This window comes from Carassius carassius, chromosome 22 (assembly GCF_963082965.1).
Source record: "Carassius carassius chromosome 22, fCarCar2.1, whole genome shotgun sequence".
In the NCBI taxonomy this organism is placed as follows: domain Eukaryota; kingdom Metazoa; phylum Chordata; class Actinopteri; order Cypriniformes; family Cyprinidae; genus Carassius; species Carassius carassius.
The window spans coordinates 107057-119615 of record NC_081776.1 but is presented as its reverse complement, the minus strand read 5'-3'; the positions used below and the strand labels follow the sequence as shown (position 1 = coordinate 119615).

General features: G+C 44.1%; 2 protein-coding genes across 2 annotated transcripts; both read right to left on the bottom strand.

The window, feature by feature from the left end:
• Positions 1-1162: 1162 nt before the first annotated feature.
• LOC132098603 (integumentary mucin C.1-like) lies at positions 1163-2319 on the bottom strand. The gene is made up of 2 exons (XM_059504662.1): positions 2172-2319; positions 1163-1648 (listed from the first exon to the last, which is right to left on the bottom strand). The coding sequence occupies exons 1-2, from the start codon at positions 2227-2229 to the stop codon at positions 1233-1235; spliced, it is 474 nt and encodes a 157-aa protein (XP_059360645.1). The 5' UTR covers positions 2230-2319; the 3' UTR covers positions 1163-1232.
• Positions 2320-7452: 5133 nt separating this feature from the next.
• LOC132098599 (proteoglycan 4-like) lies at positions 7453-10108 on the bottom strand. Its single transcript, XM_059504659.1, has 2 exons — positions 9814-10108; positions 7453-9298 (listed from the first exon to the last, which is right to left on the bottom strand). The coding sequence occupies exons 1-2, from the start codon at positions 9869-9871 to the stop codon at positions 7710-7712; spliced, it is 1647 nt and encodes a 548-aa protein (XP_059360642.1). The 5' UTR covers positions 9872-10108; the 3' UTR covers positions 7453-7709.
• Between the last annotated feature and the right edge of the window lie 2451 nt (positions 10109-12559).

Sequence of the window (12559 nt, the reverse complement as noted above, 5' to 3'; positions counted from 1 at the left end):
TTATCTGTTTGTGTTGACACCAATGTTTTAGGTGTATTTGGGTCTATAGCTCCATTTCTCTGTGCAACTGAAAATAAGGCACAAGTTAGTGACGTCAGTTGTAAGGGAACATGTGCAAGACTTACAGAAGCTGTCAATAATGTACTTCATATGTACTCCATTGTAACTTAAGATCTTAAGCAAGATGGATTTGTTGGTTATAATATGTATGGTTCGAGTGTAAGTGTTTTCGTTAGTTAAAATGTGTAAATCAATACTTTTTTTTATTCTTCGCTTTCTTCCCATAGCTACAATTACATTTAGGCAGAATTTGTAACCGTAAATGTATCAAAAGTGTTCAACTGCAAGAAACAGCCCAGCACAAGAATTTGAATGATAAAAGAATAATTAGCATTAAAGCAGCTCCACAAACTTGAGCACTCACTCTGAAAAGACATTAAACAAGAAGCCATTAAAAAGCTTTATTTGGTTAGTAAAACCGGTGACAGAATGCAACTAGACAGCACCTGGAACCCATTCAACAGGACTCAAAATGAGGTTTGAAGCCAGCTTGTGGTGGTGGTGTTAGCTGAGGGATCGTCCGCCTGAGGTGCCACCTTGGTGGTGGTGGTGGTGTTAGCTGAAGGATTGTCAGCCTGAGGCACCACCTTGGTGGTGGTGTTAGCTGAGGGATCGTCCGCCTGAGGCACCGACTTGGTGGTGGTGTTAGCTGAGGGATCGTCCGCCTGAGGCACCGCCTTGGTGGTGGTGTTAGCTGAGGGATCGTCCGCCTGAGGCACCGCCTTGGTGGTGGTGTTAGCTGAGGGATCGTCCGCCTGAGGCACCGCCTTGGTGGTGGTGTTAGCTGAGGGATCGTCAGCCTGAGGCACCGCCTTGGTGGTGGTGTTAGCTGAAGGATCGTCCGCCTGAGGCACCGCCTTGGTGGTGGTGGTGTTAGCTGAAGGATCGTCCGCCTGAGGCGCCGCCTTGGTGGTGGTGCTGTTAGCTGCGGGATCGTCCGCCTGAGGCGCCGCCTTGGTGGTGGTGGTGTTAGCTGAAGGATCGTCCGCCTGAGGCACCCCCTTGGTGGTGGTGTTAGCTGAAGGATCGTCCGCCTGAGGCACCGCCTTGGTGGTGGTGTTAGCTGAAGGATCGTCCGCCTGAGGCACCCCCTTGGTGGTGGTGTTAGCTGAAGGATCGTCCGCCTGAGGCACCGCCTTGGTGGTGGTGGTGTTAGCTGTGGGATCGTCCGCCTAAGGCAACGCCTTGGTGGTGGTGGTGTTAGCTGTGGGATCGTCCGCCTGAGGCACCGCCTTGGTGGTGGTGGTGTTAGCTGAAGGATCGTCCGCCTGAGGCAACGCCTTGGTGGTGGTGGTGTTAGCTGTGGGATCGTCCGCCTGAGGCACCGCCTTGGTGGTGGTGGTGTTAGCTGTGGGATCGTCCGCCTGAGGCACCGCCTTGGTGGTGGTGGTGTTAGCTGAAGGATCGTCCGCCTGAGGCAACGCCTTGGTGGTGGTGGTGTTAGCTGTGGGATCGTCCGCCTGAGGCAACGCCTTGGTGGTGGTGGTGTTAGCTGAAGGATCGTCCGCCTGAGGTGCCGCCTTGGTGGTGGTGGTGGTGTTAGCTCTGGGATAGTCCGCCTGAGGCGCCGGAACACTCCAGACGTTTCCTAGGGGGACAGAAATAGATGCACCAACCAAGTTACAGTATCCATTCAACAGATTGTCTGTAGAGAGAATTAAGTGACCGACTCAAATGTAAAGGTCAAGCATTAAACTGAAGTTACTTTACTCCTGGGCTGACACAGGAGTTGGGTTTCTTAATTTGAAGTCTTATAGAAATAAAGAGCCATGTTAAGCCACAGAGTGGAATACAGAGCAGTGATTGACAAGTGAACAAAAGACTTGGGAGGCCAAGTAACATTTTTTTGCTTCATTAAAAGATCAAGACTCAGAATATGAACAAGACTGCAAACATGGATGTGTCTGTAGAATTTGGTTGTTAAGTGATCACTTGATGTTACTCAAATGAAACTCGTTTTTGGAAAGACTTCTTTTGTAAAATATATTGGTTCATTTTGAGCCAATCAAATGTCTGGCTCTTCTAATTGCTAGTATTGAGAGAACACATGTGGTAAAAAACATAAAAATCAACTCCTGCAATCAAACAAAAACCAAATTATAAAAACTCACCTTGCCATAGCAACTGCTGATAAAGAAACACCAAAAGAGTAAATTTAATCACGTCCATTCTTTACCACTCACTTAACCCCCCAGCAGCCAAACTAACTATACGTATAGTTCCAACCAAACCAGGACTTTTAAAGCCAAACATAAAGCAATTTGTGCCACCTGGACAGCTTGTTAACTCATTAATACATAATCAATAAGCATGCACAGCCTGCAAATCATTAAACCTGGGCAGGATTATAGAGGTTCACTTTCTCGCCAGAATCCTTATCCAAATACCCACACCGGTCTTTGCACTTGTCCACTTGGCTACTTGTATGACGTACTTCCTGAATTTGGCCCAAGTGTTCAAGTTAGGACAAAGACCACAAGTGTGTGTCAAACTTTTCATCACCTGATGGGACACACCTGTTGTAAAAATGCAAGTGTTTACATAGCTTTATTTTAGTTTAATTTTAAATACTTTGCATTTTAAAATCAACGTCTAAATGTCTGTCCAGTAGTCCCTCTAACATGACTATTTTAATTTGTGATGCTTCAAATGAAGTGATAAAAAAACAGTTCCAAATGTTATACAAAATAAATATACTAATCTATGCAACAATAAAAAGTGTGGGTATTTGGACAAGGCAAGAGAATAATAGGGCTTGGGCGTCGAGTTGCATTCTGGGACGTGGCGGCCAAGTTGAACGAGAAGAGCAGAGTCGGGAGAAAGAAAAAAGATATTCAAATACGCTAAATAGGGATGCCAGGGACCGGTATGGGGACAAAATTGGCACTATTAACGGTTTGGATCCATATGATATTCCCAACAAATAGTGGAGTACCGACGGAGACTTTTGCATTACAGATATCTTTGGCTACCATGTTTGTTTTGTGAGCGCCTACACTTCAGAATAGTTCCGAAGCTACAAGTCATTGAAATCTCATGTACAGTTCACAAATGGATGGGTTCAGGGGCTGCAGATCATAGAACCGGAACAGCGGCAAATAGTATACAGTAATCCGGTAAGCCGCGCTCTACCTAGCTGCTAGTTTAGTAACCATTAGTGTTAACTACAACTCACATATGGACTTTTAACAATGTATTTCAAAAGTGTAGTTAGTAGCTGTCAACCCTCCCATTTTTTTCCGGGGTTCTCACGTATTTGAGCTCTTTTCCCGCTGTCTTCCCGTTTTAGTTTTTTCCTGTAAAATATCCCGTAACCCCTTCAATCGGACCTGTCAAGTCTCTGTGTTGTTGTCCTGTTGCTACTTCTTGTCCTTCTAGCGAAACAGATGTTTTCAAAGCATCGTTTTGCTTACTTGAAAGCAACGTTAGCATGATGTTGGGCTTTTTAAGATAGCATGGTTGTTGTGAGAGCACGATTTCACGCCAATCTGTAACTAAAGTCACGTTAGACCTAGCTTCAAAAATCGCTTAACATTAGTCAATGCAGCAGTTTTGTAGTACGAATTTTTGCTGTCAGCAGAGGGATAGCAAAAAAAAGGTGAATGTTGAAATTTCCCGTATTTTGGATGAGTGACCCGATAAATTTCCCTTATTTTCAATGTTGACTTAAGCTATATAAATTAATATTCAGATGTTATGGTCTCCATGGTCGCGCCTCCAAGCAGGAAAGCGGTGTAAAGTTAATTCATTCTCATTTTAATTTCCCAATGGCGATTATGTGTTGCGCTATTACACCCCACAATACAGCAACTTTTTACCATGGTGGAAATAGATTTTTAATTAATCAAATTAAGACACAAGGATGAGAGGGAGTATGTCTAAACACTGCGCAGTAGTCCGAGTAGCAGTAAAGGAGGCTATCAACGTGGCGGCCACGCCAAGTAATGACGCCAGGACGCCCAAGCCCTATGGGCAAAGTATACTTCTGCCATCCGCGTCTGCATTACATAATTTTCATCACCAGGAGTGCTTGCGGACAACCACGCACCCCATCCACGTGCAAGGCTATGTTTTGAGACTGTGCGGACATGTGCGAGGTTGAGATGTAAGGCAAGTACATGTAGGTGGTACTGCGCATGTGAGCAAAGTCAGATTGTGCAGAAGAATCATCTGTTTCCTGTGGTCTTGTCCTGGTGCTCCTCTGAGACAAGGTCTTTACAGGGGATCTGTATCTGGGGCTCTAGTTGTCCTGGTCTCCGCTGTCTTTCAGGGATGTAGAGGTCCTTTCTAGGTGCTGATCCACCATCTGGTCTGGATACGTACTGGATCCGGGTGACTGCAGTGACCCTCTGATCTGGACACAGACTGGATCTGGTGGCTACGGTGACCTCGGAACAAGAGAGAAACAGACTAATATTAGCGTAAATGCCATTCTTCTACTGATGTAGCAAGTACATCGGGTGTTATGGGAAGTGTTCCTGGTTCCGGTTTACCTAATTAATGCAGCCTAAAAATCCTTTAACGGATTTGGATATTAAAAGCAAATTAGTATGTTCTGTGTAAGCCAGGTTAAAGAGATGGGTCTTTAATCTAGATTTAAACTGCAAGAGTGTGTCTGCCTCCCGAACAATGTTAGGTAGGTTATTCCAGAGTTTAGGAGCTAAATAGGAAAAGGATCTGCCGCCCGCAGTTGATTTTGATATTCTAGGTATTATCAAATTGCCTGAGTTTAGAGAACGTAGTGGACGTAGAGGATTATAATGTAAAAGGAGCTCATTCAAATACTGAGGTGCTAAACCATTCAGGGCTTTATAAGTAATAAGCAATATTTTAAAATCTATATGATGTTTGATAGGGAGCCAGTGCAGTGTTGACAGGACCGGGCTAATATGGTCAGACTTCCTGGTTCTAGTAAGAACTCTTGCTGCTGCGAGTCTGACTCGAGTCACAATTTTCAGGACTTGTGACTTGCTTGATTAAAGTATGAAAATGACTTGACTTGACTTTGACTTGAGAACAAGTTACTTGAGACTTGACTTGACTCGAAGTGGAAGACTCGACAAAGACTTGAACTTATAGTAAACATGCAGCAATAAAATGTATAAAAAAAAAAACTTATTGTGACGTCAGCACCACTAATCAGCGTCTGTGCCTTTAACGCTGCACAATTCAAACCGCGCCAAACATGGAAGACAGTAATGTTAGTCGAGCTCCACAAATAGTCTTGTTTGGCTATAAGGACTTTGAACTGGACCGTGCCAATAAAAAAAAGATTTGCCAGATGCAAAATATGCAACGCAAGAATATCCGACACGACAACCACGACGTCAAATTTCATTCGACATTTCAAGAATCAAGAATCAAGGAAAGGTAAGAAAGTAATCTCTTTCTATTCAGTTTCATTAAGATCTATAACGATGACTAATGTAATGAATTAATCTTTTATGTTTGGTATAATTTGGCCTTGATGCATATTATGTTTTTTCTTATTAGAAATGTGACCATTATCATTACTGATACGTCTCGTAAATAGATGTAACGTTATTGGGGACTTTGGCTATAACAATGACGTAGCCTGCATTTTGATTTTGATAGACATCTTAAAATGAGCAGGACGCTCCATATATTACATGTAGGCTATAATGTCTGTATTAAATGTGCGCATTTTCAAGTGTTAGTGGACTGCGTGTGGAAATTAAAAAGCATTGCGCTGATAACATACTGCATGACAGGCTAACATGGAGGCGTCGATGTGATCACTAGCACCTACAAATTTCTGATTCATATATAGCAAATGTATAATGAATAAGATACATTATATATGTTTACAAGTTCATCTTTTCTGTGCAAAAATGAATATGTATTAAAAAAATGTACCTCTATTTATTTTAGTACTGTGACTTGACTTGACTTGACTTGACTTGAATCTTATCAGGACTCGACTTGACTTGCTTAGGGTGAACCCTTGACTTGACTTGACTTGCTTGATTTATCTGAACTGTGACTTGAGACTTAACTCGAGACTTGATGTTTAAGACTTGAGACTTGCTTGGACTTGACCATGTGTGACTTGTCCCCACCTCTGCTTCCTGGTTCTAGTAAGAAATCTTACTGCTGCATTTTGGACTAGCTGTAGTTTGTTTACTAAGCGTGCAGAACAACCACCCAGTAAAGCATTACAATAATCTAACCTTGAGGTCATAAATGCAAGGATTTATATTTCTGCATTTGACATTGAGAGCATAGGCCGTAATTTAGATATATTTTTGAGATGGAAAAATGCAGTTTTACAAATGCTAGAAACTTAGCTTTCTACAGAAAGATTGCTATCAAAAAGAACACCTAGGTTCCTAACTGATGACGAAGAATTGACAGAGCAGTACTTATTCTGTCTGTATCTCGGGGGACCAAGGTTACATTTGGAACCGTGTACGTTCCCTTTTGATACCTCACTCATAATGCATATGGGGAACGAATTCAACTGCACTGTGCCATGGTAGGGAATGAAAAGACTTTTCTTGGACACCTTTGGGGTCCAGGGGACAAGTGAGAGGGCCGGAGCCATCGAACCCTTTACGTTACACTTGCAAAGAGAGAGCTAGGTCCTTGGAAGTGGCATGATGATGGAGCTCAACAGAGGCCGTCGTTTCATACTGAGAGGACCAGAGCATGCAAGGTCGGGATGTCCAGCTTATAGAATCTGACAAAAGTGGATGGCGAGAACCAGCCCGCTGCCTCACAGATGTCCTTTAAAGAGACTCCACTAGGTTGAGAGGCAAATGTCCTGTGCTCTGAACGGGGGTGAGAGCTGGGTTTTATGACCTTCGAGCCATTGGGCCCCAACTAGTGCAAGTAGCAGTGCAGTTTTGAGTTTTAAAACGCCAAATATCAGCTGACTGCAGCAACTCGAAGGGAGGCCGTTTGAGGGCCATGGAAAGGTCCCAAGTGGGTACAGGGGGAAGGACGTGGGGGGGTTCAAATGCTAGTGACATGCTAGCTTCAAACTTTCTGGTTAGGGTTTTTCAAGCCAACTTAAAGTTTAACCACAAACTTTACTAGTCATTTAATTCTATTTTAGCAAGTTGATAGATTCAAGTCTTTATTTGATCACCGATTTATTCAACAACAAAAAATTGTTCTGAGGTGAACACCCCTCATAATATTTAGATTAGGCCCAATATTGAAGATGACAATGTTTGTGTATTCCTGTCTTTAGCTCGGTTTCTCTTACTGTGGAACTGAAAATAAAAAGGAAAGTTTGTGACGTCAGTCATAAGTGAACACACGTGCAATATTTACACGAACAGTCAATAATTTATGAATAATTAATCTCACTTGTACTCCATTGCAATGTAATCTGGAGCAAGATTTGTAAGTTTGATAAAATGTGTTAAGGTATAAATTTAAATGGGTAAATACATAGTCACTTTCTTTCCATAGCTACAGTAACATTTAGGCAGAATTTGTAACCGCAATGTACAAGAAGTGGTCAAATGCAAAATAAGCAGCCCACCACAGGAATAATTAACATTAAAGCAGCTCTACAAGCTTTAGCACTCACGCTGAAGAGACACTTAAAAGCTTTATTTGGTTTGTAAAACATGTGACAAAATGCAACTAGACAGCCCCTGGAACCAGTACACCAGTACTCAAGATAACGTTTGAAGCCAGCTCGTGGTGTTAACTGCCTTGGTGGTGGTGCTGTTAGCTGCGGGATCGTCCGCCTGAGGTGCCACCTTGGTGGTGGTGGTGTTAGCTACAGGATCGTCCGCCTGAGGCGCCGCCTTGGTGGTGGTGGTGTTAGCTACAGGATCGTCCACCTGAGGCGCCGCCTTGGTGGTGGTGGTGTTAGCTACAGGATCGTCCGCCTGAGGCGCCGCCTTGGTGGTGGTGGTGTTAGCTGCAGGATCTTCCGCCTGAGGCGCCGCCTTGGTGGTGTTACCTGCGGGATCGTCCGCCTGAGGCGCCCACTTGGTGGTGGTGGTGTTAGCTGCAGAATCGTCCGCCTGAGGTGCCGCCTTGGTGGTGGTGGTGTTAGCTGCAGGATCGTCCGCCTGAGGGGCCGCCTTGGTGGTGGTGTTAGCTGAAGGATCGTCCGCCTGAGGCGCCGCCTTGGTGGTGGTGGTGTTAGCTGAAGGATCGTCCGCCTGAGGCGCCGCCTTGGTGGTGGTGGTGGTGGTGTTAGCTGAAGGATCGTCCGCCTGAGGCGCCCACTTGGTGGTGGTGGTGTTAGCTGCAGAATCGTCCGCCTGAGGTGCCGCCTTGGTGGTGGTGTTAGCTGCAGGATCGTCCGCCTGAGGGGCCGCCTTGGTGGTGGTGGTGTTAGCTGAAGGATCGTCCGCCTGAGGCGCCGCCTTGGTGGTGGTGGTGTTAGCTGAAGGATCGTCCGCCTGAGGCGCCGCCTTGGTGGTGGTGGTGGTGGTGTTAGCTGAAGGATCGTCCGCCTGAGGTGCTACCTTGGTGGTGGTGGTGTTAGCTACGGGATCGTCCGCCTCAGGTGCCAACTTGGTGGTGGTGGTGTTCGATGCAGGATCGTCCGCCTGAGGCACCGCCTTGGTGGTGGTGGTGGTGTTAGCTGCGGGATCGTCCGCCTGAGGTGCCAACTTGGTGGTGGTGGTGTTAGCTGCGGGATCGTCCGCCTGAGGCGCCGCCCTGGTGGTGGTGGTGTTAGCTGCAGGATCGTCCGCCTGAGGCGCCGCCTTGGTGGTGGTGTTAGCTACGGGATCGTCCGCCTGAGGTGCCACCTTGGTGGTGGTGGTGTTAGCTGAAGGATCGTCCGCCTGAGGCGCCGCCTTGGTGGTGGTGGTGTTAGCTGAAGGATCGTCTGCCTGAGGCGCCGCCTTGGTGGTGGTGTTAGATGCAGGATCGTCAGCCTGAGGCGCCGCCTTGGTGGTGGTGGTAGCTGCAGGATCGTCCGCCTGAGGTGCCGCCTTGGTGGTGGTGGTGGTGTTACCTGCGGGATCGTCCGCCTGAGGCGCTGCCTTGGTGGTGGTGGTGTTACCTGAAGGATCATCCGCCTGAGGCGCCGCCTTGGTGGTGGTGGTGGTGTTAGATGCAGGATCGTCCGCCTGAGGCGCCGCCTTGGTGGTGGTGGTGTTAGCTGAAGGATCGTCCGCCTGAGGCGCCACCTTGGTGGTGGTGGTGTTAGATGCAGGATCGTCCGCCTGAGGCGCCGCCTTGGTGGTGGTGTTAGCTACGGGATCGTCTGCCTCAGGTGCCAGAACACTCCAGACGTTTCCTAGGGGGACAGAAATAGATGCACCAACCAAGTTACAGTGTCCATTCAACAGATTGTCTGTAGAGAGAATTAAGTGACCGACTCAAATGTAAAAGGTCAAGCTTTAAACTCAAGTTACTTTACTCCTGGGCTGACACATGATTTGGGGTTTCTTAATTTGAAGTCTCATAGTAATAAAGAGCCATGTTAAGCCACAGAGTGGAATTGACAAGTGAACAAGAGACTTGGGAGGCCAAGTAACAATTTTTTTTAGCTTCATTAAAAGATCAAGACTCAGAATATGAACAAGACTGCAAACATGGATGTGTCTGTAGAATTTGGTTGTTAAGTGATCACTTGATGTTACTCAAATGAAACTCGTTTTTGGAAAGACTTATTTTGTAAAATATATTGGTTAATTTTGAGCCAATCAAATGTCTGGCTCTTCTAATCGCTAGTATTGAGAGAACACATGTGGTAACAAACATAAAAACGAATTCCTGCAATCAAACAAAAACCAAATTATAAAAACTCACCTTGCCATAGCATCTGGTGATAAAGAAACACCAAAAGAGTAAATTTAATCACATCCATTCTTTACCACTCACTTAACCTCCTGACAGTCAAACTAACTATACATATAATTTCAACCAAACCAGGATTTTTAAAGCCAAACAGAAAGCAATTTGTGCCACCTTGACAGCTTGTTAACTCATTAATACATAATCAGTAAGCATGCACAGCCTGCAAATCATTAAACCTGGGCAGGATTATAGAGGTTCACTTTCTCGCCAGAATCCTTATCCAAATACCCACACCGGTCTTTGCACTTGTCCACTTGGCTACTTGTATGACGTACTTCCTGAATTTGGCCCAAGTGTTCAAGTGAGGATAAAGACCACAAGTGTGTGTCAAACTTTTCATCACCTGATGGGACACACTTGTTTTAACAATGCAAGTGTTTACATAGCTTTATTTTAGTTTTAATTTTAAATACTTTGCATTTTAAAATCAACGTCTAAATGTCTGTTCAGTAGTCCCTTTAACATGACTATTTTAATTTGTGATGCTTCAAATGAAGTGATAAAAAAACAGTTCCAAATGTTATAAAAAATAAATATACTAATCTATGCAACAATAAAAATTGTAGCACTTTGTTTTACTACCAAATTCTACATAATGTTTAATTTTTAGAACTATTTAATTTATACTGGAAAGGTCTCCGTGACTTCTCGCGATTATCTTTTGGAGTGTACTTCCTGTCGTGCACACGCGCTCTCGGGTGACCAAGACCGCAAGTGTGGGTATTTGGACAAGGCAAGAGAATAATGGGCAAAGTATACTTCTGCCATCCGCGTCTGCATTACATAATTTTCGTCACCAGGCGTGCTCGCGGACAACCACGCACCCCATCCACGTGCAAGGCTATGTTTTGAGACCGCGCGGACATGTGCGAGGTTGAGATGTAAGGCAAGTACATGTAGGTGGTACTGCGCATGTGTCACGCTCGTTTTGAAGTGTGGATCTGTGCACACTCTTATGGCTAATATTGTGCACAATTAATTGCTTTTTTAGTGAATGATTCAGTTCAGAACTACATACATGGAAAAAATAAATAAAAAAGCAAGCATGGCAGATGTGCACAGGGTCGTGGCTGGGGTTAGTGGGGCAGGTTGTATCAATGGGTCCTGTTTGAAATAGTTTAATTTGTATGTTTGTTCTATTCATGTATTTGTGCTATTTACACAATGTTTATGTTTTTTCAAGTTTGTCGATGTCCAGGTACAGAAAGCGAATAATCAAATGTAAAATAGCACCGCATTCAGCATTTCTTACATTATCACAGTTTATTTGCTTTAGTTCAGAAATTGGCAATAAAATATGAGAAGAACCCAAAGATAAACTGTGTCAGAACAAGGTCATCTTGATCATGTCAGATAAATTTGATAGAAAGGTATGTAATGGATTGAAATCAAACAAAATTTCAGAAAACTGTTAGTATGACAATATTTACACAACTATCAATGCTTTGTTGATGTTGAACAATTTATCAAACAATGCTTAATTTTGTTTTAATTAAATTTGATTCGATTCACAACTAAATTCGATTCGATTGTAATGGTTCAATTCTGCATTCTTTGAGTGCATTTATAGGATTCTTTAAATGCTTAGTCAGGGGGCCAGTGTCACCCCCAGAAAATATTAATAGGAGTGGCCAGATGAGGCCAGATGTCTGTTTGCTAAAGCAATAAACACTGCTTTCATGCATCTGATTATCAGATAAATGTGTACTGTTATTTCAAAGTTGTTGTTAATGCTGTGGTTATTTTAACAGTTTCCTTTCGTACATTCGGTTCAACAACATTGTTAAAAAACATTCATCATTCAATGGAACTGGTTGTATTTTGACATTTACATTTCTGCTCCGTCTATGCAATAAATTAAAAGAAGCTTTCGACTGGTCAGGTAACGTCATCAGTAAGATTCCAAGAGCCATTGACAAACTACAAAAAAATAAAACTACTTCAATTTAGCATAACTGGCCATGAGTTCTTAGAAGAGATCAAGTCAAGTCACCTTTATTTATATAATGTTTAAACAAAAAACATTGCGTCAAAGCAACTGAACAATTAATTAGGAAAACAGTGTTTCAATAATGCAAAATGACAGTTAAAGGCAGTTCATCATTGAATTCAGTGATGTCATCTCTGTTCAGTTAAATAGTGTTTGGGCATTTATTTGCAATCAAGTCAACGATATCGCTGTAGATGAAGTGACCCCAACTAAGCAAGCCAGAGGCGACAGCGGCAAGGAACCGAAACTCCATCGGTGACAGAATGGAGAAAAAAACCTTGGGAGAAACCAGGCTCAGTTGGGGGCCAGTTCTCCTCTGACCAGACGAAACCAGTAGTTCAATTCCAGGCTGCAGCAAAGTCAGATTGTGCAGAAGAATCATCTGTTTCCTGTGGTCTTGTCCTGGTGCTCCTCTGAGACAAGGTCTTTACAGGGGATCTGTATCTGGGGCTCTAGTTGTCCTGGTCTCCGCTGTCTTTCAGGGATGTAGACGTCCTTTCTAGGTGCTGATCCACCATCTGGTCTGGATACGTACTGGATCCGGGTGACTGCAGTGACCCTCTGATCTGGACACAGACTGGATCTGGTGGCCACGGTGACCTCGGAATAAGAGAGAAACAGACAAATATTAGCGTAGATGCCATTCTTCTACCGGTTTACCTAATTAATGCAGCCTAAAAATCCTTAACGGATTTGGATATTAAAAGC

Coding starts and splice junctions, on each gene's coding strand:
- LOC132098603 (XM_059504662.1), bottom strand. CDS start 2,229: ATGGACGTGATTAAATTTACTCTTTTGGTGTTTCTTTATCAGCAGTTG. Junction 1,649..2,171: donor TCAGCAGTTGCTATGGCAAG/GTGAGTTTTTAT, acceptor CTGTCCCCCTAG/GAAACGTCTGGAGTGTTCCG.
- LOC132098599 (XM_059504659.1), bottom strand. CDS start 9,871: ATGGATGTGATTAAATTTACTCTTTTGGTGTTTCTTTATCACCAGATG. Junction 9,299..9,813: donor TCACCAGATGCTATGGCAAG/GTGAGTTTTTAT, acceptor CTGTCCCCCTAG/GAAACGTCTGGAGTGTTCTG.